General features: G+C 42.2%; 1 protein-coding gene across 1 annotated transcript in view; it reads right to left on the bottom strand.

Moving 5' to 3' along the window:
• Nucleotides 1-26212, bottom strand: part of sema4f (sema domain, immunoglobulin domain (Ig), transmembrane domain (TM) and short cytoplasmic domain, (semaphorin) 4F) — a 94570-nt gene extending 68358 nt beyond the window's left edge. Inside the window, exon 1 of the mRNA XM_052132051.1 lies at nucleotides 25525-26212. Coding sequence (XP_051988011.1) covers nucleotides 25525-25612 — 88 coding nt within the window. The 5' untranslated portion in view covers nucleotides 25613-26212. The remainder of the gene's footprint in view (nucleotides 1-25524) is intronic.
• Between the last annotated feature and the right edge of the window lie 651 nt (nucleotides 26213-26863).

Genomic DNA, 26863 nt, shown 5'->3' with positions numbered 1-26863 from the left:
CTAATAATACTTTAGGTGAGTGTATATAATATATAATGTAATGTAATTTTAGTTTTTACATTACGGTAATATATCATAATCTATTTCTATGTGCAAAATCTAATTTCTAATGTGTTTCTTTTGCTTTTGGAGTAAAATAGGACCAGGACATTTTCTCAAATTTGGTCATGAGATGTCAACATAGCCACAATGAGGGGGGACCTGCTCTATGAAAATAGCTGCTTTTTATAGACTTCTGATATTTCTGGAGTCTTCATCTCATGTGAGTGTAAAGTATTTTATACATATTTGTATTATTCATTTATTTTGGGGTTATTAATAAAGAAAAGAGTGAATCTTTAGACACTATTTTGAATAATTACTTTTTAATCATTCTAATTCTTACTTCTCTCTCTCTCTCTCTCTCTCTCTCTCTCTCTCTCTCTCTCTCTCTCTCTCTGCTCTCTGTCTCCCTCTTTTATTTACTCCATTTATGGTTGTATTATACTGCACACCCTAATTTTTGGCCTTCTGTCCTAGATGGACCATAATCTTGCAGTCTGGTGTTTAACTTCTTTTACCCCCTCAAGCCTCTTCATCCCTAATTTTTAATGCCCCAAACGTTAATCACTTGAACCCTCTACTGTAAGTACAAGTTGAGGGATGTTTGTGGTCTCAATCCCTCTGCCCCACGCACACATAGGTAAATAGGTCAAATAGGGATTAAACTTATATTGGAAAAACAGTAAGGCAAGAACCAGGATTCTTAAGAATCAATGGAGAATGAGCAGATTATGGTACACACAATAGACCTGTAAATCTGTTTGCCAAGTATGATATTATATTACACAGAAGAGGACATTCATTTACACAGTATTTCATGTAAAAGAGTCCTGGCCTGAGTTCATTGTGATAGAGAAATGGAGAGTGAATTATAAAAGAAAGGGATAAGAAATAGAGGGTGACGACAAAGTTTGTGTAGTCTGGTTTGTTTGTTCATGTATCAGTGTGTGTGTGTGTGTGCACGCGCAGTCTGGATTAATGACGATGAGGTCATAGCTGGCTCTAAAGGAGTGTTTGTGCATGTGTGTGTTGTATGTAAGAGGGTGTACATGGTTCAAGTGTAGTGTTTCTCATTTATAAAATGTTTCTCTTGCATGTAATGAAGGGATGATTTAATGTGTTTATGCTTTAGTTGAGAACTCAACAGTAGTCGAATAATAGGGTTTTTTATGGACCGATATAGATATCTAGAAAGTTGGGAAGCTGTTATAATGTTGATGCAAAGCATGGTTTCATCAACTTCAGGCACATTTAACACTGCAGACAGTATTGATAAAAAAAAATTCACACTCACAAGTTGTTTTTTATTTGTCTACTATTGATGCTAATGTATGGGCATCACAGGAGATGTGTCATTTTTCCTGAAAGTCATGAAAATTCCCACCACAGTGTAATTTCCACCACATCTCAAATTTTATATTGTATGTAATAAAACGTCTCGGTTACCTACGTAACCTCGGTTCTCTCTAGATGAGGGAACGATAATTGCATAAGCTAGCTTACGCTACGGGAAAGATTAATCTTTTCTGAGATATTGAAGCCAAAAAATTATCCTTAATTTTGTATCGTTTGTCAACGCAGTGCAGCAACTGCAGACCTTGAGCGGGCTAGCTAGCGAGCTCATTGGTTGCTCTACGGCAACTGCTGCAGCCTATAGACGAACTTGCGTGAACTCGCGCCCAATGAGAGGCGCCCGCGTGCTCACTGTCTCAAAGCCCGCCAGAATGGGCGTGGCTAGGGTGCATATAAGCGCAGTTCGTAGGCTGGAACCCTGGTTTTCATTGAATGAAGCGAAAATCGCTCGTGGCGCGAGCACGGCCAGCTACGCAATACTCGTTCCCTCATCTAGAGAGAACCGAGGTTACGTAGGTAACCGAGATGTTCTCTTACGAGAGGTTCTCTCGTATTGCATAAGCTAGCTTACGCTACGGGAACCCATTGTCAACGCCGTGCGCGCCAAGCATCCACTGCATGAGCCCCAGGGGGGTGGGGGGAACCGGGGGAGCCCTTGTGAGTGGGGAAACAAATATTTGGCCGGCAAGAGTGCGGGTCAGTGTGTGTGTGATACATAAGCACATAGTGGGAAGGGAAAAACAGAGCGGCGATGCCGGTCTGTGTGGAATGTGTCCCATTAGTGCAGCTCACCAGGGGAGCTGTAGCATATTAAACCGCTAGTAGTTTTGCCTGCAGAGCGGGCACTTCCAGATTGTAAAATCTGACAAAGGTGGAGGGGGAAGCCCAGCCCGCTGCCACACATATGTCCTGAATGGAAATCCCGCTGGACCATGCCCACGAGGAGGCCATGCCTCTGGTGGAGTGAGCCCTAATGCCTAACGGGCATGGGAGGTCTTTCGACGCGTACGCGGCAGCAATAGCGTCCACTATCCATCTAGACAGTTTCTGTTTCGAGGTGGCGAGACCCTTGGTGCGCCCTCCGAACGAAACGAAAAGCTGCTCAGCGTGTCTGAAAGAGGCGGAGCGCGCAGTATACAATCTCAGTGCTCTGACTGGGCAAAGGAGATTTGTGTCGCGTTCGCTATCGGATGCTGGCAGAGCCAATAGGGAAATAATCTGTGCTCTGAAAGGAGTACCGATCACCTTGGGGACATAGCCGTGTCTAGGCTTTAAAATGACCTTGGAGTCACTTGGTCCAAACTCCATACACGCAGCGCTGACAGAAAGCGCGTGAAGGTCTCCCACACGTTTAACTGATGACAGGGCAGTCAGAAAAATGGTTTTGAGTGAAAGGTATTTCAAATCCACGGATTCAAGCGGTTCGAAAGGGGGGGCTTTCATAGCTTCGAGAACTACAGAAAGATCCCAGATAGGAACCGATGGGGAGCGCGGGGGGGTTCATCCTTCTAGCTCCCCTGAGGAAGCGGATGACCAGCTCGTTTTTTCCCCCGTGACTGGCCGTGCAGGGGTTCGGCGAATGCCGCGACGGCCGCCACGTACACTTTGAGCGTGGATGGGGATCTGCCCTTATCCAACAGCTCTTGTAAAAACACGAGCAGTGACGACACCCCACATGTCCGTGGTTCCAGGTCTCTGTCGGTGCACCATTTTGAAAACACCGACCATTTGGACGCATAGAGTCTTCTCGTGGAAGGGGCTCTAGCGTGTATGAAAGTGTTCATTACTCCTTCTGGCAAAGCGACGGGTAGTCGTTGATCACCCACGCGTGCAGCGCCCAGCACTCTGGGTGGGGATGCCAGATCGTGCCGCGAGCTTGAGAGAGGAGATCTGCTCTCACTGGGATGGGTCACGGCGCTGTCAGTGACAGCTGCGTAAGCTCCGGGAACCACGTCTGATTCTCCCAGCGCGGGGCTATGAGGAGCACCGAGTGACGCGTTTCCCTGATCTTCTGCATTACCTGTGGCAATAGCGAGACGGGAGGGAAGGCGTAAAGCGGGCGGTTGGGCCAGTCCTGGGCCAGCGCGTCCTCGCTTTTCGAGAAAAATACTGGGCAGTGAGAGTTCTCTTCTGACGCGAAGAGGTCTATCTCTGCTCTGCCGAATATTTGCCATAATATCTGGACTGTTTGAGCGTGCAGGGACCATTCCCCTGGGGGAACATTGTCTCTGGACAGTCTGTCTGGGCCGTCGTTCAGGTGGCCTGGCACGTGCGTCGCCCTCAGCGAGCGCAGGTGGCCCTGGGACCAACTTAGTATGCGTTTTGTCAGATGGAAGAGGTTCCTGGATCTGACACCACCCTGACGGTTTAGATAGGATACCACAGATCTGTTGTCCGAACGGACCAGGATGTGGTGACCCTGAATGACCGGGAGGAAGCGCACGAGCGCGTACTCGACCGCTATCATTTCCAGACAATTTATGTGAAGGAGCTTTTCCTGAACTGACCATAGGCCGAAAACCGGCGAGCCCTCGCAGACCGCGCCCCAACCCGTGTTGGACGCGTCTGTCGAGATGACTTTTCGGCGAGATACAGCTCCCATCGTCACTCCCCGCTGATACCATTCGGCCACCGTCCAAGGCTGCAGAGCTGATATACAGGTCTGAGTCACTCTGATCGGCTGGCGACCTGTGGCCCACGCCCGGCGAGACGCGCGGGTGTTTAGCCAATGCTGAAGCGGGCGCATGCACAGTAAGCCCAGCTGAAGTACTGCTGCGGCTGAGGCCATGTAACCTAACACTCTCTGAAATTTTTTCAGAAGCGTGAGGCTGTTCATCTGAAAAGACACGTGCGCGCCATGTAGATAAGCGAGCTGTCATTGCCACAGAGTCTAGTTCTATTCCAAGGAAGGAAATTGCCTGACTGGGCTGTAGTGAGCTCTTGGTCCAATTGACTGCAAGACCCAGACTGTTCAGATGACTGAGGAGAACTGTCCTGTGAGACAGAAGCTCCGTATGTGACTGTGCCAAAATCAGCCAATCGTCCAAATAGTTCAGAATTCGCAAGCCCTGACTCCGCAGGGGTGCGAGCGCCGCATCCCTGCGCTGCACTTCATGAAAGTACGGGGTGCTAAGGACAGGCCGAACGGAAGGACGGTGTATTGATAAACCTGACCGTCAACGGCGAATCTCAAGAATGGCCTGTGACGGGGATTTATCTGAATCTGAAAATAGGCATCTTTCAGATCGAGAGAAATAAACCAGTCCCCCTGGCGCACATGCGCGAGGAGTTTCCTGATTGTAAGCATTTTGAACGGTCTTTTTGCAAGCACCTTGTTCAAAACCCTGAGATCTAATATTGGTCTGAGGCCGCCGTCTTTCTTGGGGACAAGAAAATAACGGCTGTAAAACCCCGACTCGCTCAGTGAAGGCGGCACTCTCTCTATGGCCCTTTTGCACAGAAGGTTTGCTATTTCTGAACGAAGCATGCAGGCTGCTTCCGTGTTCACAGTAGTTTCGAGCCGCGCCCTGAAGCGGGAGGGCGGCGATCGAACTGTAGCAAATAGCCCTGTTTTATTGTGCTTAACACCCATTTGCATATCCCTGGGATAGCATCCCACGCTTTGAAGCGTAACGCTAGAGGGTGAATGGCCGAGTCGCCCTGATTGCCGTACACAGTGGGCTGAACAGAATGTGTGAGCGCGCTTATTGTGCTTATGCATGACTGCTCGCAGACAGCAGGGACATGCTGTTCTGTGAGTGACTTCCCGATTGAGATGAATGGGGAAAGAGTCACATCTGTTAAGTGATGCGCGAGCATAGTCACGGGCACGGGACTTACACATAGAGAGGTGTTTGCTGGCCGTGTGACAGAGCGGGCAGAGAGGGGACGCGCGCACGGGCTCGTGGGCGCGTTTATTGACTCTAACACTCGAGCGGGCTGTGCCCGCTTTATGTGAGTGTGCTCTGATAGGAACACGGGAAGTGTAATGCTTGTGTGTAGGGGTGAACACTGGATTGTGGGCACATTTTCTACACATAAGACATGTTTGCTCTCTGATAGGGACACGGGAAGTGTAATGCTTGTGTGTAGGAGTGAACACTGGATTGTGGGCACATTTTCTACACATAAGACATGTTTGCTCTTTACAAGATCTTTTTGTGTCGCCGTGAAAACGGCGTTTGAGTGCAGGCAAGCGGGTAGTATCACCGGCTTGTTGGCTGCTGAATTCACCACTGTAGTAGCCTGAGAGAAGGGGACTGACAGGGGGCGAAGCTTTGACGGTGGTCCGGCCGCGGCGGACTGAGCCGTCGCTTTTTCAACAAAGCTAGGAGGACTTCGGTTGTTCAGGTTTCAGCGCAATCTTAGGCCGAGGCCCGCGGGGGGGCGGCGGTCTGCGGCGGCTGTCTGAGCGCAATCTGGGGCGGCCGCCCTGTCGACGCTGGGAAGTCTGGCTTTGTTGAGCTGGGCGCTGTGAAGATGCTCGTGCAGGAGGCTGGTTACGTGGGCGGCCTGCAGAGGAGCTAGCGCGGCGAGGCAGGAAGAGATTCATGGCTTGGGTGGCTTTCTGGACTTCCGAAAAACGGTCAACAATGCCACTTACCGCGGAACCGAAGAGACCGGATGGAGAGAGCGGCGCGTTGAGGAACATGGAGCGCTCAGCTTCTCCCATGTCGGCTAGCATTAGCCACAGGTGTCTCTCGGTTACAGTCAGCGAGGCCATGCACTTCCCTAGGGCTTGAGCTGCAGCTTTGGTGGCGCGAAGGGCGAGGTCCGTCGCGCTCCTTAGATCTGTAACAGCCTCTGGGTGCCTGCCTTTCTCATCCCATTCCCGAAGAAGGTCCGCTTGGAGGATCTGCAAGACGGCCATGGAATGCAGAGCAGATGCGGCCAACACAGGCGTAAGTAGTTCTGCAGGCCTTAGACGGGAGCACTGGCTTAGACCGCCATCTCGCGGAGGGTGGGCAAAGGTGTGCTGCTACCGAATCCTCGACCGGAGGGATGGAAGAGTAGCCCTTCTCGGCGGCGCCGTCCACTGAAGCAAGAGAGGTGGAGACGTGGGATCGAATCCTGGCCGAGAGAGGCGCGTTCCACGATTTAGAGAGCTCGCCGTGGAGTTCCGGCAGGAAGGGAGCGGCCCGGGCCGCGGGCGCCGCGTGGTGACGGCTTTGAAGAAAGCAGCCGTCGAGTCTGTTGGGAGCCTGCTCAGGGGGCGGTGACCACTCGAGCCCGAGGCGGTCGACGGCCTGTGTGAGGAGGCGTATCAGTGCCCCTTCGACTCCGGCGCGGGTCCTGCTGGATTCCTGGGCCGATGAGGAGGCTTGTGACCACTCCTCGCTGTCCGAAGCCATGATGGAACAGCAGCCCTTGTCCTCCGCCTCGCTCTCCGAGGTGGCAGCAGTGCGGCCGCTCGGCGGCAACTGCGCGTCCCGGGGGGGGCGGGGAGGGTGAACGCGATGCTCGAGGGAGAGGCTCCGGCGGCGCTTCTTCCGGCGCGGCGAAACAGAAGGCGGCGCGGCGGCTTCGGTCCTGAGCGCTTCAAGTCGAGCCCGCAGGGTCGACATCGGAAGCTCCTCGCAGAGGTCGCATCCGCCGTCAGCGAAGGCGAGCTCTGCATGCCCCAGTCCCAGGCAGAGAGCGCAGATGATGTGGTGGTCTCCGGCGCTGAGAGGGGTGCGGCATGAACCACAGGTGCGAGGCATCTTTAAAAAGACGCTCGTGCTCTTTTGTGAAGTTCACTGAGGAACTAGTTTGCTTTAAAAAGGATATGTCGCCGGATGGCGTAGCTCGCAGGATGGCTGAAGGTGGCGGCGGCCGGCTTCTTCGAGCGCTGTCCAAGCTTGCTTGATGCCCCTCGAACGGCGACGCGGCTTCTTGCAGTTTCAGAGATGCGAAGAGCTTCGCTGAAGAGATGAAAATCAGGGTTCCAGCCTACGAACTGCGCTTATATGCACCCTAGCCACGCCCATTCTGGCGGGCTTTGGGACAGTGAGCGCGCGGGCGCGAGTTCACGCAAGTTCGTCTATAGGCTGCGGCAGTTGCCGCAGAGCAACCAATGAGCTCGCTAGCTAGCCCGCTCAAGGTCTGCAGTTGCTGCACTGCGTTGACAAATGATACAAAATTAAGGATAATTTTTTGGCTTCAATATCTCAGAAAAGATGAATCTTTCCCGTAGCGTAAGCTAGCTTACGCAATACGAGAGAACCTCTCGTAAGAGAACTATGGCAGACTCCCTTGTCTTGCAAAGGCTAATTTCATAGCTAACATTTTATATATCCTAAATACACACAATTAAATAATATGTTCACACTTTTTGTATAATTTGTAAAGATTAAAGCTTGATTAGAAATTATACCCAATAAAGGGATAGTTACCTTCATTTGTCTTTTTTTCTTCAAACATCACTTGTCCCATATTTATCAAGAACACTCTTCACTGACACTTTTGTCAACTTGGACAAGACACTGACTTATGAAAAAACTTTATTAGGGGCAGAATTGTTTGGTGTGGTGTAAGGCTGGGCGATAGGACGATGTAATCGGATATCAACGATGTCTTACAAAGATACCGATGCTGATTACAAACAGACGATGATCAACAATATTTGGAAATGGCAAACCATGGATCTTGGAAGTCACCAAATATATTAAACAGTGGCCAGGGTGTGAAACTAGCATCCACCACCCACAAAATGTGACAAAGCTGAACGCAGTTCGCAAGCTCCTTATCCAAATGCAGGTATTTCATGTGCAGGTAATTTTGCTGATCGACCCGCAAAAGGCGGGCAACGTTTCAGAGTAAAACATGATGAGAAATGCTGTTAGTCACAAAGACGCACTTGAAGAAACACATTTTATTATATATTTAAGAACAGAAAAAAAAAACATCAATGCTTGTGTCAGATTCGCTGCCTGAACAAGCGCATGTAAAGAGTTTTCATTCTTTTTTTCTCTGTTTCATTCATCTAAAAACGAATTGCAAGAATGTCTTCTATGAGAATGATGCAAATTATCTCAGATCATCTCGGGAGGTGCTTTGAGTTTAGTTTGTTTTATTTCCATGCGGTTGGCATGCATTGTGAACACAACAATGCAGGTTCAGTAATATCTTTGAATTAAAGAAACTAATGTAATTAAATAATAAAATAATACAAGAAACGTTCACCTTGAACATAAAATTGATTTCTATTTTCTTATCTTTAGGCAGCATTAACTGTATTACCAAAACGCAATACAAACACAAATTTGATAAGAACACAAATTTGGCAGCATTATTTTGGGAACACACAGCCTGATCACACATTAAAATCGGCAAGTGTGTGCCGATTTTTCTTTAGCTGAAATTGGCATAGGTTGACCGAATTTGAAAACACTGCCTCCAGAGGCTAAATTGGTAAGTGTTTCAGAGTATATAAACAAGTGTGACCATCCATTTATGTCCAGGAAGGTCGCCAGAAGCCAGTTGTAAAAAGTAATGTTTTCAGCTAAGCAGTGTGTAAAACAGTGAAGAGAAATGCTTATTCTATTTTTGTTTCAATAAATTTATTACATTTTTAAAGCAAAATCAATAAAGTAAAAAAACTGACCGACCCTCGGCAGGGGGGTTGACGATATAATCGGATTTCCTGATGATTTTTAATTATCGATTGTCGATAAAATTATTTTTACATGTCGTCCAGCCCCTGGTGGAAAAGACACCACATCTGTCGTAATTTGTACAACATTCTATAAATCATTTTTACACAACAAATAATGAAATGGTTTTTGTTTATTATTATCATAGTTTTTAACATGCAATTATTTGTATTTTAATAATTATTTTTTATTTAATTTTGAAAGTCTAGGTCTGGGACAGTAAAAGTCTGAAAAGTACAAAAAATGAATGATGACGGTTAGTTTTAACCTTCATATAACAAAAATAAAAAAAGTTTAATTATGTAAGTTTTAATAGAAATCCACCCTAAAACAAGAAATTGATGGAACACCCATATATGGGAGACTGGGGTTGTCGCATTTTTTCCTTCAGTGATCATTTCTCAGTAGGTTTACTTTTGAAAGTTAATGTCTGACTAATCACATACCTTTCACAAAAACTTCATTTCCACTATGTGCCCAGGAAAAAGGTACAGTTCACTGAATGCACGTTGACCATTTATGACAACATACCCCAATAGTGGTCTCAAATTGACCAAATACTTGCATTAATCTGTACTTAAGACAACTCAAGACACCAAAGCAACAGCAGCAATCATATAGGGCCAAAAGGCAAGCTGTAAAATGACCAAGAAATGTTAATGCAGCTGTTACTGTATGTGTGTGTGTGTGTGTATTTACTCAGCAGCAGTCAAGCAGTATTTTTACACATTAGCAGCATTCCTGTTTGCTCTTTATCACTGATATGACCAAGACAAAGACTAATTTCTCTACAAACAATGGTGCGCGCACACACACACACAAAGACACACATTTTTTGGAGGTCGAATTAATCTGTATCACGCACTCTAATCCCAAGCACACAGCCTTTTAACCAGTTATACTGCTGTAACCATGTTGTAAAGACACTGTTCAAAAATATTTGCTCACAAGGCTTGAAAAATGAGTGTGTGTGTGTTTAGTTCCACATCTATTAGTTATTAATGATTATCTAAATGAAGGAGTGCCTAAGATCCTGTTTAGATCCTGCTTTCCTCCTGCGCTTCTTTCTCTTCGCCTCTCTTTTTCTCTCATTATTTCTCTTTGAGACCCCTGGAGGGTAGATCACTTTGCATCAGTGTGTGTCTCTCTGTCGCTGTGGAGCATGAATAGAGGCAGACTCTTTCAGTGTAACAGACACACACACACACACACACACACACACACACACAATTCAAAAGTAGAAAAGCAGGGAATACATTTATCAGCAGTGCATTGACTTTCCCAGTTAGTGTCCTTGACCAAAACAATGGCACACATCTGACAGCACAAACATAGTTTAGATAAATGTATTAACCACGGAGCAACATCTGACCTATCCTTCTAGTCTCCTCCTGTGCTTCTTTCTTTTACTTCGTCTCTCTCTCTCACTCTTTCCTTTTATAAGGCCTCATCCTTTCTCAGTATGAGTATGACTTCATATGTGTCTATGTCTAGCATTTCACCTTTAGACGCCATTGCCATAGCTTGTGTGTGTCATTAAGGCAAAATGTGGTGAACCAACCCTTAAGCATTGTTACAGATATTGTTTATAGCATACACACACACACACACACACACACACACACACATGTTGTGTTTCCATGTTTTATGGGGACTTTCCATAGACATAATGGTTTTTATACTGTACAAACTTTATATTCTATCCCCTAAAGCTAACCCTACCCCTAAACCTAACCCTCACAGAAAACTTTCTGCATTTTTACATTTTCAAAAAACATAATTTAGTATGATTTATAAGCTGTTTTCCTCATGGGGACCGACAAAATGTCCCCACAAGGTCAAACATTTCGGGTTTTACTATCCTTATGGGGACATTTGGTCCCCACAAAGTGATAAATACACGCTCACAAATGCACACACACACACACACACACACACACACACACACACACACACACACACAAACACACACACACACACTCTTTTATAAAAAAATGACATTAAAGCTACACTATGTAACTTTTGGCCCGCTAGTGGTTAATAAATAAAACTGCAAGGAGTTCTTGCCTCCTCCTTGCCCATCCTTACCCGTTACACTGGTGCCAAAACACGGGAAGGAGGAGGGATGCGCTGTCATGGAGTCCTCGCCACTGCCTTCCGCCAGAGGAGTAGCCGCGGCCGTCCGCATTGGAATGGAGGTGGCTGGGCACCAGGGCGACGGCGTGTCCAGGGACCGGCAAGCAAGTTTTTCTCTCTCTCTCCCCCTCGCTCTTTCCCTCTCCCCTCCCCCTCCCCTCATCTCTCCCAGGACTTCAGAGAGGCAAGGAAGACCTGCCGGCAGATGGACGGCCGGAAAAGCAACACCTCCCCTCCAGGAAGGGAGAGGAGTACATCATGCCGTCCTGAATCGGGAGGTGGAGGTGTGTGAAGAGGAGGCGGGTCAGGAGGGGGATAAAGACAAGCTGGGGGCGCCAGTTCGAGAGAGAGAGACCCACACAAGGCAGCTGTGTATGTGTGCGTCTATGTGTTTTATGTTATGTTCAGTTCTTTTATGTCATTAAAGTTATGTTGACTGTTCTGCCGGTTCCCGCCTCCTACTTGCCCATTCTTACCAGTTAGAATGTATTTTGCTATGAATTCTGGGAGCATAATATCCAGTAGCATTTATCCTACTGCATGTCTTATTTATGTTGAATATGACTATTTAACGAAAGTTTGACCCCAAAAGTTGACGTTGCTCTTTTATCCAGTCATTATTTTTCCAGCCTGGGTAGCTCAGTGGTAAAGACGCTGGCTACCACCCCTGGAGTTCGCTAGTTCGAATCCCAGGGCGTGCTGAGTGACCCAGCCAGGTCTCCTAAGCAACCAAATTGGCCCGGTTGCTAGGAAGAGTAGAGTCACATGTGGTAACCTCCTCGTGGTCGCCATAATGTGGTGAGTTCTCGGTGGGGCACATGGTGAGTTGAGCGTGAATGCCACGGTGGATGGCATGAAACCTCCATACACGCTATGTCTCTGTGGCAACGCGTTCAACATGCCACGTGATAAGATGTACGGGTTGACGGTCTCAGACAAGGAGGCAGCTGGGATTTGTCCTCTGCCACCCGGATTGAGGCGAATCACTACGTGACCACGGGGACTTAAAATTGGGCACTTCACGCTTCACTGATGCCCTGTCCCGGTCCACACCCACATCCTCTTTTCCCCACATGTGAGTAAACATTAGGTGCTTTTTTCCAGAGCGCCTTTAGACCATAACGTTTTTTCTTTCAAAATTTAGTTCTATTAATCAGCATGTTCCAAGCCTTTAATAATAAACAAATATATTTCTGTTCTAATTTTGTGAAATTATTCAGATTTCATCATCTCTGACAAGGATGAAAGACAAAACAATTACTAGTTTGTAGCCTAGTCTTTTTCACTTGAATGAAAATAGAAAAATGGTCCATTCAGACTTTTACATTTTCAAAAGTTTCTCTCTGGAGATACCCCTGAACCCCCATACAGTATCATTCCTCAGTCACAAGGGCTTCTATGTCCCCATACTTGGATATCTGTATGTTAAGAAATATGAAAATTATTGGAATGTAAAAAAAATTTATAATAATAATATATATTTAGTTTTTTTGGAAATTAAAAAAAATGTGCAATGTGCAAATGTGATTGAATATCATGATAAATATTGATATCGAATGATATGAAAAAGCATATTGTGATAATATTTTTTGCCATATCGCCCAGCCCTAGGTTCAACCATCATAAAATCTAACTTCATTATACTGTATAAGTGACCATCGCCTGAATGTATACCATTGTGGTTTTAATGTGTTCACCTATTTGCCCAACAACTATCACAAAAATATGATTATATTGGAATTTTAGTTTTAGGAGGACAGAATCCACAAGAATTATTCTAACCAACTTACAAAACCACTGCGAGAGAAAACAAGCATTTGTTCAACTGGATGTTGTCTCACAAAACCTTATAGTTAAGGATATAAAGCCCTTGTGAAAACTTCCCTATGTGATAATTAGCCCCAGTCTCCCCTATTGTAACGTATTTACTTTTGTAAAAAAGTGTATTTCAATGATATTAAACAATTCTTTAACTACTTCAGTCTAAACTTTTGCTCATTCTCAAACATTTAGGTCAGATGTAAACAAACTAAACATTAATTTTTCAAGCAAACATGCATCACCATATTTCAGACTGGCTATATTCAAAACAAACAAGCAAACAAGCACAGAAATAAATCTCAGCTGACTGTCGCCAGCCTTGGTTGCCTGGTACCTCTGGACATGGAGCTCTGACGTCTTACATTGAGAACCCTGAAGACTAATGAGAGAGTGAGAGAGAACGATGTAGGACACACAGCTGTCTGTGTTCACTGTCACAAGCCAATGAAACGGTATAAAACTAACACAATTGTCTGCATTCAATAATTTTTAAGCAATTCACGCCCTGTATACTATAAATGGTCTAAACTATCTAGAAAATATCTTTTAGCTGCTAAAATTAAACTGTAGTGTGTTACTTAATGTCATCACAAAAGATAGTATATGCACACTGTTTATATATTTCTGCTTAACTATACAGAGTCTAGACCACAAATGCTTATATACTGTACAGTATACCCACTGTGCATATGTAAATGTATCAACTATATATTTATAAATTGATGTGATTGACCTCTGTCTCTGTATGCATATAATGCATTAAGGTTACAGTCTATTACCATCATGTTTATTAAAGGAATGTTACTTTGTGTCAGTTAAATTCAAAGTGTTGTGATGGGGTCACGGACATAGGGAGGAGGGCTCATTGGCTTGAATAATGAATATTGGGCAACACTAGCAATTTACACAAATTGCAATTCATGAAAGACTGTAAATCTCTTTGCATGCTTTCCAGCTTTTTTCCAAGCTTATTTAAAGCCACTGTTCAGCTAAATAATCACACAAATGGATGTAATTGCAAGCAATTCTGCAGCATATGATCAAGGGAAATGTTAAGGTAATTATTCCAGCTTTGAATCTTTTCACTTTATGTCTAAAAACTGGATAAAAACCACTTAATCACATCCACAGTTCTCAATGATCTATTTGCAGACAAAACTGGTTTAGTTTAGGCAGAATTCAATATGATCTAAACCAAAAGTAGGGACCTAGTTCTCCATTTGGTTGAAACTTTAAAGGTCATGGATTAAAGGGGGTCGGCTAAGTGAAGCGGGTACACCACTGTTAAACCTCCATTCAACAGAGTGTGCCACCAGTGTGTTTTTACAAACAAAATATCAGACTGAACATGTTCATGAAGACACAGGATTTATGCAACGCTGCTTATATCCCCTCTTTAGTCTTCTTAGATGATCTGTTAATCAAATATTTTATGGAACCTGCAGCATTCACACTCTTATGAGTCAACATGTATAAACAGTGTTAAGTCTGTTAACTTAACTGATTTTAATTGATGTCAGAGAATCATTTAAATTCTTTGTAAGTCATGCCAGTGTTTTATCATGTGTGTTGACTTCTGTCAATAAATCAATGTAAAAACCTGTAGGTTTATCCTAAACTGAGAGATGTTTTGCCAGTGTTGCCACCAACCAGTGAGCAGAGAGCCTCTGACCAATAGAGCATCAGAGCATGTACTGAACCAATGGAGTGTCCTGTTAATTTTATGCATCAAAGGACAGGCAAACACAGGTAGGAGGAAATGTGTAACAGGTGGTTTATGGGACGAGTCATACGAAGCTCAATAAAAAAAATCTAAATAGAGTTCAAAGGAAAAAGAAGATGATGTTCCAATGAATCAGTAAAAGCTATAAACCCTACCCAGGAGGAAATCAATGCATTATTTAGTGACCTACATGCTGCCTGAGACATCTGACTGTGTGACACACATGAACATTAATGCAGATTAGATGACACACACCCATACAAACCAACAGAATTTTCTTTGTGGTGTACTAATCTATTCTTTAACCTCCACACCCCACCCACCCACCCAAACCAATTCGATACAGTGACTCAAATCAAAATGACACGTTTAAGCTTTCAGATGGGTCTGTTTGTGTGAATCTCTCGAAAACATGCCCAGGTCATATTTCTCCCCAAAATCAAAAGAAATACATAAGAAATTCTAAAGAAATTGAAGACTGGTTTTAAGACTTTAAGATTTTTTGCATTGTGACATTATTTTCATGTCAGTTAAGTACATAATCCCAACAGATTATCATTACAGTAATTCCTTTTTAGATATTTTTTTAATAATTCAAATTAATCTCTTGTGATTCTCATTAATATTATGTTTTTGTCCCCTTTTTATTTAAAGCAGCATAAATTATAGGCTATATAACAAATACTATAATGTATTAGTGCAAAAATTACAAATACATTAGCAATTTAAATTAGCTTTTTCTTTTGTATTACAGTAATGAGAACTGGGAGAGACAATTTGCTTAAATGTAATGATAATAATTTCACAATCCAAAAAATCTTAATAGGCCTAAAAATATGGTTTATATTACTTTTTTAGTGCAATTCGCTCTAATACATGAAAGAACTGATCATTTTTAGACAAAGACGGTGTGTGTGTGTGTGTGTGTGTGTGTGTGTGTGTGTGTGAGTGTGTGTGTGTGTGTGTGTGTGTGTGTGTGTGTGTGTGTGTGTGCCACACTGAGACAGACCCCTCTATTGCAATCCTATTAGTGGACAATGCACAACGCTTAACCTCAGACGATTACAGTCACTTCTGGTGACACTCTGATCTAACATTCCATTCCATTACACCCATCTGCCTTATCCCTCCAATCTGCTCTCTCTCTTCTTTAACTCCACTTGGTCATCTCACAAAGCTTTCAGAATGGATAATATTTTTTTCTCAGTAAAAAGTATTAGATCAAATGCTGTATGTGTTTTTATATTTTCATCATCTAAGTAATTTTTTCCCTAAAGATGTCCACTTTCACTTCCACATTCTTCTTCTTTTGTTTTTTAGCTATTCACATTCTCAGTGCTTATCGCCACTTGCTGGGAAGGGAGGAGAATTTATAGTAAAAAAGGACTTAAATATTGATCTGTTTCGACCCACACCTATCAAATCATATCTTCAAAATTCTGGCCACCATTGACTTGCATTGCATGAACCTACAGAGCTGAGATATTCTTCTAAAAATCTTCTTCTTTAACATAAGAAAGAAAGTCATACACATCGTGTATGGCAAGAGGGTGAGTAAATTATGAATTTTCATTTATGGGTGAACTTTTACTTTAATGCAAGAATTACAATACAGTAAAAAAAATCTATTTAAAAATAATCACGGCAAACGAATGGTTAATTTAAAGTTTTGTATCAATTCATTGAAGCAAACATTTTGAACTGATTTACAGAACTGAATCGAAAGCTTGTTTTTATTCTTTGCTACTGAAGTTTAAATCAGCGATGTTACAAAATATCGCAATGCTTTCATAATCGCAAGTCACGAGACAGGCAGGGATTGTCTTTAAGAAACCTAATAGCCAAATAAAAAGCGCATGAAAAGCACTGCAATATTTATGATGTTGCTTGATATTATTGACAACAAATTAATCATAAATATTTGATATTTTGTCCAGGCGTAAACCAGAGGGAGAGAAAGAAAGCAGGAAACACACACACACAATGCATCCTGTAACACTCTTTATTTCCCTGCTTGGCTCTAATCCAAATAATTTAATATTGTAAATATCTCTGGAGAGACATACATCTAAATAATTTCTCTGTCTCAGATTTATTTCTGCACTCTTGAAAGAGATACATGTAGTTAAAACTTTTAGGTTGATGAGAGAGAGAGAGCGAGCGAGAGAGAAAGAGGCAGGGTGGCATCTGTTGCACAGACTCACAAAAAACAAAAACGTGCAAAAACTCATTCAGCATCTTTTTCTCATTTCCCCTTATATTATAGCCACACACACAGAAGCTACAACTGTGTCTGAGCTTCCCAGCATTCCCCTCTCCCCATATGGCCATGAGTACAACAGGGAGTCTTTTAGTGGTTCTCTTTTCCGTCTGATCTGAATTCAATCTTAATATGTTTAAGAACAGGCTCAGAATTGGAGAGACTGATCCCAGATCAGCATAAACAAGCAACCTGCAAGTAGACCATAAGGAAAAAACTGTATTTGACAAATTAACCTTCCTAGTATTTCACAAGCCACCCTGTTTTATTTACCACCTCCAGTGCCCAATTACTGGCCAGTGATTAAAAAAATGATGAAAGAGAGCTGGGGAACTAACAAGGCATGGATTTTACATCCTCCACCTTCCGCCCTGTGTTTACACACTGCACAATCAGTGATTTCCATTAGTCAGGTCTTTTCTGATTGAAGAAGGGAGGGTTATACACGTTTATGTGTATGTGTGTGCATGCATGTTTCTAGAAAGAACTCCAGTCTTCCTTTGTTCTCTCAAGGATGCATCCTGCCATTAAGTTTTGAATGGGTATACTGGATTTCCTTGCTGGCACAGTCATGCTTGGAGCAGACCCTGAAAGCAATAGCACCATGCAGGCACAAACAGGGGGGGTATGGGAGAGAGAGTGAGAGTGAAAGAGAGAGACATAATTACAACCTGGTTTCATAGAATCACTTTACTAAACCTGCTGCACTTTCCTGTTGAAATAAACACTAGAGATGCTACAACAACAACGATTTTTGTTCACTTTCAAACAAATAATGAGAAAGATGGCAGATTATCAGATCATAAACACTTACTTTTTGCCCTGTTCCTTAAACAATGGTATCGTGACGTCATAAAATTGTTATTATTGCACATGACTTTTAAGGCAATATATTTTAACATTTTAATTGCCTAACCAACTACATTTACATTTTGCATCAAATTTGTTCAAGAGTGATTCAGTTGCACAGTAGCTCCACTGAGCATTGCAATGTGAAGCTCCAAAAAACACACTGTTGCAGACAATAGTGTTTATCATCTCACATTTGTTGTTTTGAAACTATCAGTTAGGGTCTAGGTTTAAGTTTTAGGGTAGGAAGGACAGTTTAGTTGATTTACAAATCAATAGACCATTAACCTTAAAAACCTCATCTGTTTAGGAGAACATTTAACTCACTTTTAGTGCCACTGCCACTATACGGTCAATAAACTAGGCTACAAAATGTATAGATAAAATGCCACCACAGCCACAAAATTTTCATGAGATCAGGCTGCGTAATTAGGTCTCGCCAATATTTAGAATAGTGCTCACCATATATGGGTTTTTAATGGCCGATTCTTAAACCTACCTTGCCAAATCCTAGATGTATCTTGTTGATGGACATTGCAAAATGGCTGGTATTCTAACAAAACAAATAATATTAATGTTTTACGTATATAAAAAGTTATTTTGCCTTACTCACTAAACATCAAATAGCCTAACGTTGCTAAGGTATTTACACTTGGTCACTTCAAGCATTTTGCTGATCGGATTGCTATCCGATCATGAAAAGACCAAGAGTTAATGCTCTCCAAGATGGATTTGAGACAGATATAAATCCAATCAACCAAACCACCTCCGGAGGTGGTTTGAGATGCATTCCATTCGAAACTCAGTCAAGTGTCAAGTCCCTGTAATAAGTGCACTGTAAGTCCCTTTGGATAAAAGTGTCTGCCAAATGCATAAATGTAAATGCATCTGGCTTTTCAAGATGCATATGTAAACTTTACTCCAACCAAATAGCGCTGTGTCAGCAAGGGGAAAATTTGAAACACAAGAGCTATAACCGAATACTTGCATAGGGCTCACGTCATGCAATCAATAATTACAAATTATGAAACTAATGCATGTTGTAGGACTGACGGAAATGTATGTACTGACAATGAGCATAGCTAACGCACATGAGGCATCTTACCTTCTAGATGCCCGGAGGGGAAAAATACACACAGCGCACACACATACAGACACACACGTGCACACTGGGCAAAGTCACCTGAAATCACATAATAAATCATATATTTTAAATTTGCTGCCAGGCCTTAGCATAATCATGGAAGTGAACTCTGCTTTATTTGCATATAGCGTGGGAATTGAAGCTCAAATGTATTTACGTTTGGCGGAGTGGAGACGCATTGATGTGGCCAAGTGTACATGGAATGAGCTTATTCAATCGGACAGCAATCCGATCAGTAGAAACGCATGAAATTACCAAGTGTAAATGGGTCCTAAGTTAAGTATCCTGTTCATTATAATAATAAGTCAGAGACACACATTGTACACAAATGGCACCATTTCCTGAGAATAACCCATTGACTGAGATAAATGAAAAAAATCAAATAATAACTGTGTAGAAAGTGCATCAAACAAATGAAAGCAAGGGCCTTACATCCAGAATTAACTCAATAATATCAAAGAACCGATCAATACACACATACTCCTCTAACTCTGTTATCATGTCCCATCTTTCCATTAGATCAATACTTTGCAATCAGTGCACAGCTCAGCAGCTTTAGAGTTCTGTCCCTTCCCACTGGCTCGCTGGGCCTCATTCATCAATCATGATGGCTTATCACATATTCATGACCAGAGTCAGTAATTGGTCATTGAAAGAAAGTACACAAATGAGTTCCACTAAAATATACGGCCACTGCGTCACTCTGCTCCTGCAGTGAATGTGATTTTTCAGCTCCTGGACAATGCAAAGAAAATAAAAACAGATCATCACACAACTAAACACAAAAACACCTATAAGTCTTCACACAAATTGGGAACACATTAAAATTGTTACAAACAGATGCAAGACTGAGGAAAACATATAGACGCTCATTAAAACAAGCACACAAAACATTTAATTTGACACAGAGAGCCACATCCTACTGTACAACCCTGCAGTGTTAGATTTATTAGGGATGCAGCAGTCTTTACTTTTCTGGCAAGGGTTGCCACCGTAGGGATCGTTACATTTCCCCCAGAGGAAACAGTGAGTGTGTATGAGTGTATTTATGACACTTCAAGTTGTTACATCTCAAGGTGTGGCATAACAAAACTCCAAGGCCTGCTAATATAAACACCCAGTAGCTGTTCCATAGCACCACCTTAGGCTCCTGAAAAAATAGTGCTATTCTTGAACAACTTGAAAATTTTTAAGCAATTAAGATCTTAATGGATAGTTTTAGATAACTCGTCAGTACGTTGGCCTTCTAGGAGCGAAGTTGAATAGCCCTCATACAATGTAGTGGCCTCAGACTCCAGATGACCAAAAAAAGATGGTGATCATGGTTTTACCATGTAGGATGTGTTTCTGGATCAACATCTGGATGAACATCTGTTACATCACAGAACATATAACTATAACCAAGCTTTAAAATAAAGAGAAGTAAACGGTTGATAAGAATATTGTTCAAGCCCTTAATGCCAGCCCAAGCCTAACCCTTTCCCTATCCTCATCCCTAAAATCTGATTGGTTGATAGAAATGATGTTCTAGGACCAACAAGGATGATTTTGATCCAGAAACTTTACTTGGCAAAACCATTGTAAGCTCTTCTGGGCAAAATCACTGTTTATGAGAACTTGACACATACTGATGAGCCTGTCCACTGCGTTCCTGTCCAATCACACTGCTGGCGACATGTGGCTGGAAAGGTGTGTGGGTGGGTGGTGGAAACATGTTTTTGTAATTCTGATATATCACAACACATGATCAACCTAGGGCCTCTATGGTCTCCTGCAACACAACAGGCTTTCATAAATGCTTTTGAGCCATAAAAGTTGATCTGATGGATAAGCTTAAGTGCTAATGGATTGGAAATACTACATGACAGCAAATGTCTTTTATGCGTCAGTGTGTGTGTAGAATGTATGTGTCATTTACAGTGTTTAGTAAAAGGTATACAGAACCAGGGACAGGAATATGACAATCATTTTCATCTATGCATTTAGCAGACGCTTATATCCAAAGCTACATACAGTGATTTCAGGATATAAATTTTTTCAGTCCATGCAATCCCTGGGAATCAAACCAACAGCCTTGCCGTTGCTAGCACCAGTTCTAATATGCTCAGCACTATTGAGGACTTCATAACTGGAATATTGTATTATAGAGAATATGATTTAGGCCTGTACATGAACATACACAAAGACATGAAAATATGTGGTGTGTCTGAGGAGATAAAAGACCTCTCAAATGACTCAGTATTTAATGGTGGTACTAGCAGCCCTCTCTGCTATGTATGGACCCAGCAATCATGTCTTCACACCATTTCTCCATCATTAAAAAATCACATGTATTATGCATTATAGGGTCAGGCAGACAGACAGCAAACACAGACTGACATGTCAAACTTTGCACAAAGTGACAGATTTAAGCCCAAAGTGTACTTTGGTTGGATGCAAACGCTAGGTGTCTGCATACAGGACGTGGCCTGATTTTTCCAACCCAGGGTACTCTGAAGACACAGAACGCAGATGTGCCTGGAATTATTTGCACTAGTTATTGGGGTCCTCAAGGTGGCAACACTCACAATTTAGCTGTTGCTCTCACGAAAAAGCACAAGAATAAGATGTAATTGCCAATAAACATCAGGGAATGAAGGTAGAAACAACAACAGTGGAAGTTCACATCAAGAGTGCATGCATGTGGAGGTCAGGAGATGCCTGCATTTGTATAACTGGATCTACATCTTTATGGGTCTAAACTCCTGAAGAGAAATAGTTCAGTATCTCAAAGCAGTCTTAACGCAATCGCCAACTGCCTGTGTTTGCGCACACAGTCAAATAAAGTATACTTTGAAAGGCTAGTGTTTGACTTAACTGTGTTTGAAAGGCTAGTGTTTGACTTAGGGCTTAAAGGCCTGAATATACTTTGTTGTCCGCGCTGCTGATGGCTCTGCGCACTGTGTGACATATTATGTGACAGATTTTCTCGACCAGCGGACAGGGTGATGGTCTGTGTGCATCGTCGGTGCATGCGCTGGGCATTGACGCTACTAAATGAGTATAACAAAGCAGTCGTACTACGCATGCTTGGGTTGAATGCGTCCGTCTGCACTCAGGGTCAATGGAGTATTCTCAGGAAAGCAACGCTGTTGCCCAGCACAATCCTATACAGAATGTGGTCACCTGAAGTACGCCCGGACCTAGAGTCTCTTTGTCTGAAAGTCAGTTGAGACAAGACAGTGTGGCAATGGATTTGGGTTACTTTGGCTAAAATTGTTAGTCTGGGTTGTTAAGTAATTAGTCTGACCATTAGTGAGTTCATAAAGTAATTTTGTAACATGGCTGAAATAGGCCTAAACTGAGAAGAAAGCTAAAGTAAGAAAGAAATAGAAATATGGTGGTTAAAGTAAAGATCTTATCCTCTGATGAGACTAGACAACTTATTCACAGAAGCAGACTGACCTTTGACATTTGACCTCAGCTGTCAGTCTCACTGGTCTTACCCTCCAACTTATCGAAGGACCTTTCTTAGACCCTGTGTACTGTTTTAATTCAATTTAGCATACATGAATATAACCTTGAAAAGAGATAATCAAAACAACACTGTACTTTAAAGTGTTGGTAAAATTATAACAGCATTACAGCTGGAGAATTCCCAAAAGAGAATTCCCTTCTCAGCCAGCTATTAAACATTAGCATCCTCAAAAAACACAAAATGTCCAAAAAGTGGAATCAATATACGTCTTGCGCTCACCTTGCACAACACACAAAATAATGGTTCACAGGGGGACAAAGTCAAAAAGGTCAAGAATTTGCCAAAATGTTTTAGCATGTATAGTACAGCTACCCTTGACTACACTTCCCTCCATACAGACACTTCACAGAGAATTAAATTGTTGTATCACTAAATTAATGCAACTACTTTCAGTCTGCTTACGTTAGCTATGACATTTAACTCAGCAAATTCCAATGCTTCTTTGTTAGGAATGCTGAAACAAAGCATTTGTGAAGTTTTATGCTGATGCATGCAAGCCCATACGCTGTAGGAGTGAGCTAGGAAAGAAATGGAAAAGTCATGTCCATATGTAGGAGGAGGTGGCATTTCTGAAATTAAGGCACAAGACTTAGCTTATTGAACCTGTTTACTAATTATAAATTACTATGTTTTATTTCAACATGATCACACGGGAAGTTGGCATGTTGTTTCCGAGAGTTCCAGTACCCTAGGATCGGCCACACTATGCCGACTCAATGACAAGCGGCAAGTTTATTAAATATGCATTCCTCTTCACTGTATTTCAATCTGTACAGCTGAAAACAACTCACTTCACAACTCGCTTATGGTACCCCTCCATGGACATTTCACCCAGAAAATGGAGTTCACACTTGACCATAACAACAATTACCGCTTTGTCACTGGGGCAGTGTTTCGAATTTCGGTAAGTACAGACCGAATTTATCTAAAGAAAAGTCAACCTACTGTTTCCGATTTCACTGTGAGACCAGTCTGTAAAATTATTGCCATTCCCGGTTTTGCGCTTTCCATTTTTGAAGTTTTAATTTCCAATTTATTTCAACCTGCTTCTAACATGTTAACTTAATCATGTAGTAAAATTTCCATTAAAATCCCATGACCCAGTGTGAGTACGCTCATTCCAAAAAAGCAATACCTCAAAATCAGCCCTAAACATTCAAAAGAAGACCCTGAATTCTACTGATCTGTAGACTGTCCACTAGTGCTGCACGATAAATCATATCGCAATCGCGATGTCAGCCTGTGCGATTATATGACGGCAGGTTGAGAAATACACATTTCAGCATTATCAGTAATCTATTTGTGCATTTTCCTTGATAACTAAGCAAGTTGACTCATGTTACCCTTTGTTTATTATATCTAAATCGCAATCGCATATCGCAATATTAGCCTCAATAATTGCAATATGACATTTTCCCCAAATCGTGCAGCCCTGCTGTCCACCATTGTCTAAGGCTTGTTTCCAAAACCATTGTCTAAGGCTAGGTTTCCAAACCTAACTTTGTAAGGGTCAAAGTCAGTCACACCACACAATTTCACATTAATTTGTGAAATGGTGACCACTGTGTTTCAGTCAAGGGCATAGATTCCAGGGGGGATGGGGGGAGGTAATTTAACATTTCAATAATCAAAACAAGCAAGTAACACCCCCCCCACACACACACACACAATATCTATACCATGATCAATGGAAACATGTAAATGCTTCACGCCCAACAATATTCATTCCAAATCTACGCCCTTGGTTTCAGTCCTAATCAGTTTCACGTGAGGGGTATTAAAAACACAGCTATTCAAGTGTACTCATATGAGTCAAGGGTTTTCTTCTCTCTACACACTCAGCCAGAGGTCAGTTCAAGAATGATGAGTGAGTCTCAGGGTAGTCTAACACATTTTGATTAACATATAAATAAAAATAAATATTATGCAAATACAAAATCCTATATAATGTAGATTTTTTCAGAGAAGCCACAAAAACATAAGGGAGTGTAACATGGTCTGTTAGTAAGAACAGGTGGAGAGATGCTGTTTTCACTTCCGGTCAAGCACAGAACAGTTCTTACTGCATAATGCACATTATCTTACATTAGGCACTCCACTTGCAGGACATCACAGCTGTTTGGACAAAATATGCCTGACAAGGTTCAACAAAGGACAATAGTGCTGTGTAACTAAGAGTTCATTGCTTTTCCCAATGCTGTTCAAACAGTGTTCAGGTTAGGAAGGGGGATGAATGGTGCTCTGGTGATGGAAAGATCATCTCAATCGTTCTCGCGAGGGGTTAACATAATTCAGCACCAGCGTGCTTCTGAAAAGAGCAAGATTCTGTCAGTTTACCACATTCGTTCGTGTGCATGAAAGGTGCAGATATGCATTTAGCTGATGAGCGAAATTGAGAGTCAGTTTCGTCGATTAATCAACTGCCCTGTCCGAAGCGAGCAAACACATCCACTACTACGCCCTCATCATTTACATATACAAATCCAGAAAAACAAGACTGGAGGGAACACGCGTGAGTGTGACTCAGGCATGAGGTCGACCCAGGGGGTGTCTCTCGCCAGAAGAGATGACCAGTACTCTGTATAGCCTATTTTTTACACATCTATTTCTCCTTTGAATATATAGGTGAGCCACATGTACAGCTAAATAAGAGAGTAGGAAAAGTTGCCTACTTTAAAGCACTAAATGTGTTGCATAAATCTTACGATTACACAAACACACAACATTAATAATAAATCCAATCAGAATCGACAACAGTCGCAAAATGAAACCATGCCGGTGATATGTGTTTTCTCTATGGTGACGTGGTGCTCCAGCGCGCACAGGTTGTCCCCATGTCTCGCGCCTTTGGTTGGTTGACTTTCTTTGCTTCGCAAAATGTAAGAGTTCGCAAACTAAAGGTATAAAAATTAGGCTTTGCTATCATTTTAAAATGGCCAACCTGCTATTTGAGCACGTTTAGTCTATATTTCAAACATTTCAATGAGTGCTCTCCTTGTTTATCATTTCCTGAACATCACCTGACAACTGACAAACTGAACTCACCTCCACGGCTGTTGACCGTCGCGCTCCAGGACACGGTTGTTGGACTCAGCAACACACTTAAAACAAACAAACTTGTAACTGACTTCATGTTCTGACAATCCGAACCGCTCTTCTGTTAGTTCGGAGAGAGTCCTCAATCTCCAGTCTCAGCTCCAGGTCATTTTACTGAAAATGTTGTCGATTATTGCTAGGCACCGCGGGAGGAGAATATGAGATGTTTAATTTTAAGGAATCAATTTAAAGTCAGCATATACTTGCTGTAGTAGCTACGCAATAGAACAAAAATTCAAAAACGTCCACGGTGCTCTTTTTTTCTAAGAGTCCCGCGCGACAATGTCCAGCAGAATTCAGCGCATTGCAAAATATTGGCAGACACAAATTCCGATCGCTTCCGTGAAAACGTTCAACTTTTCTGGAGTTGAATCCAATGTGCGATACATTAGCTATCAGAAACGTATAGCAGGAGAGGCGCGTGTATCCTTGCTTTCAAATCCCTCAGTCCGTGCACTGGCTGTCCACAAATTCACTATAGTCCCATAAAAAAAAATCAACCGAATATTCCTGTCCGAACTAATAATATCTGAATAGGTCCAACGTGTAATTCCAGATACATATACAAATCCCAGTCAAATGTACCAGTCTTGGAAAGGAAATTCAAAAAGCATGAATTTGCTTTACAGACGTCTCAGCAACCTGTCATACGCAATACTACTCACTGAAGCTACGGTCAGATCTTAGAGGCCCGCCCTATTTATGACGTCACAACAACAGGTAAGCGCTAGTAAGTATAGAATTTTCCCTTTACCTGTACATTTTAAGGAATTTAATTTAGTCATTAAAGCTATAAGTCCTCTACCCATTATTCAGCTTGTCAAAAGTCATATTTGCATAACAGTGACAAAACCAAAATTAATATTCGACGGTGTTGAACTAACTGAGAAAAAAATGCAATAACAAACATATTTGTAATATTCATCAAAAACAAAATAAAATTTCTCCTAGAGGAATTTTTTTTTTTTTCTATAATTTATAATATTAGCTGGAAGGGTGCTTGTTTATTCCCCTTTAAATATTATATTAATAATAAAGTAAAAGAAGTACATTTCAAATATTTATATACCATCTACCCTGTTAAATCTTTAATTTCAAGATATACTGATATTGATGATTAATGTTTCTTCTGTAAAAGTGAGAAAGAGTTGTTGACTCATTTGGTTTTTGATTGTAAAGTTGTCATCAGATTTTGGGTTGAACTTGCAGAATTTATATTTAAGGGAGTGAAAGTTCACTACTGTTTTACATTAAAGGATGTTATTTTGATCTTTGAAAACAAAAAATA

The sequence above is a fragment of the Xyrauchen texanus genome, chromosome 1, assembly GCF_025860055.1.
Source record: "Xyrauchen texanus isolate HMW12.3.18 chromosome 1, RBS_HiC_50CHRs, whole genome shotgun sequence".
NCBI classification, from domain to species: domain Eukaryota; kingdom Metazoa; phylum Chordata; class Actinopteri; order Cypriniformes; family Catostomidae; genus Xyrauchen; species Xyrauchen texanus.
This window is presented reverse-complemented; position numbering and strand designations above follow the sequence as displayed.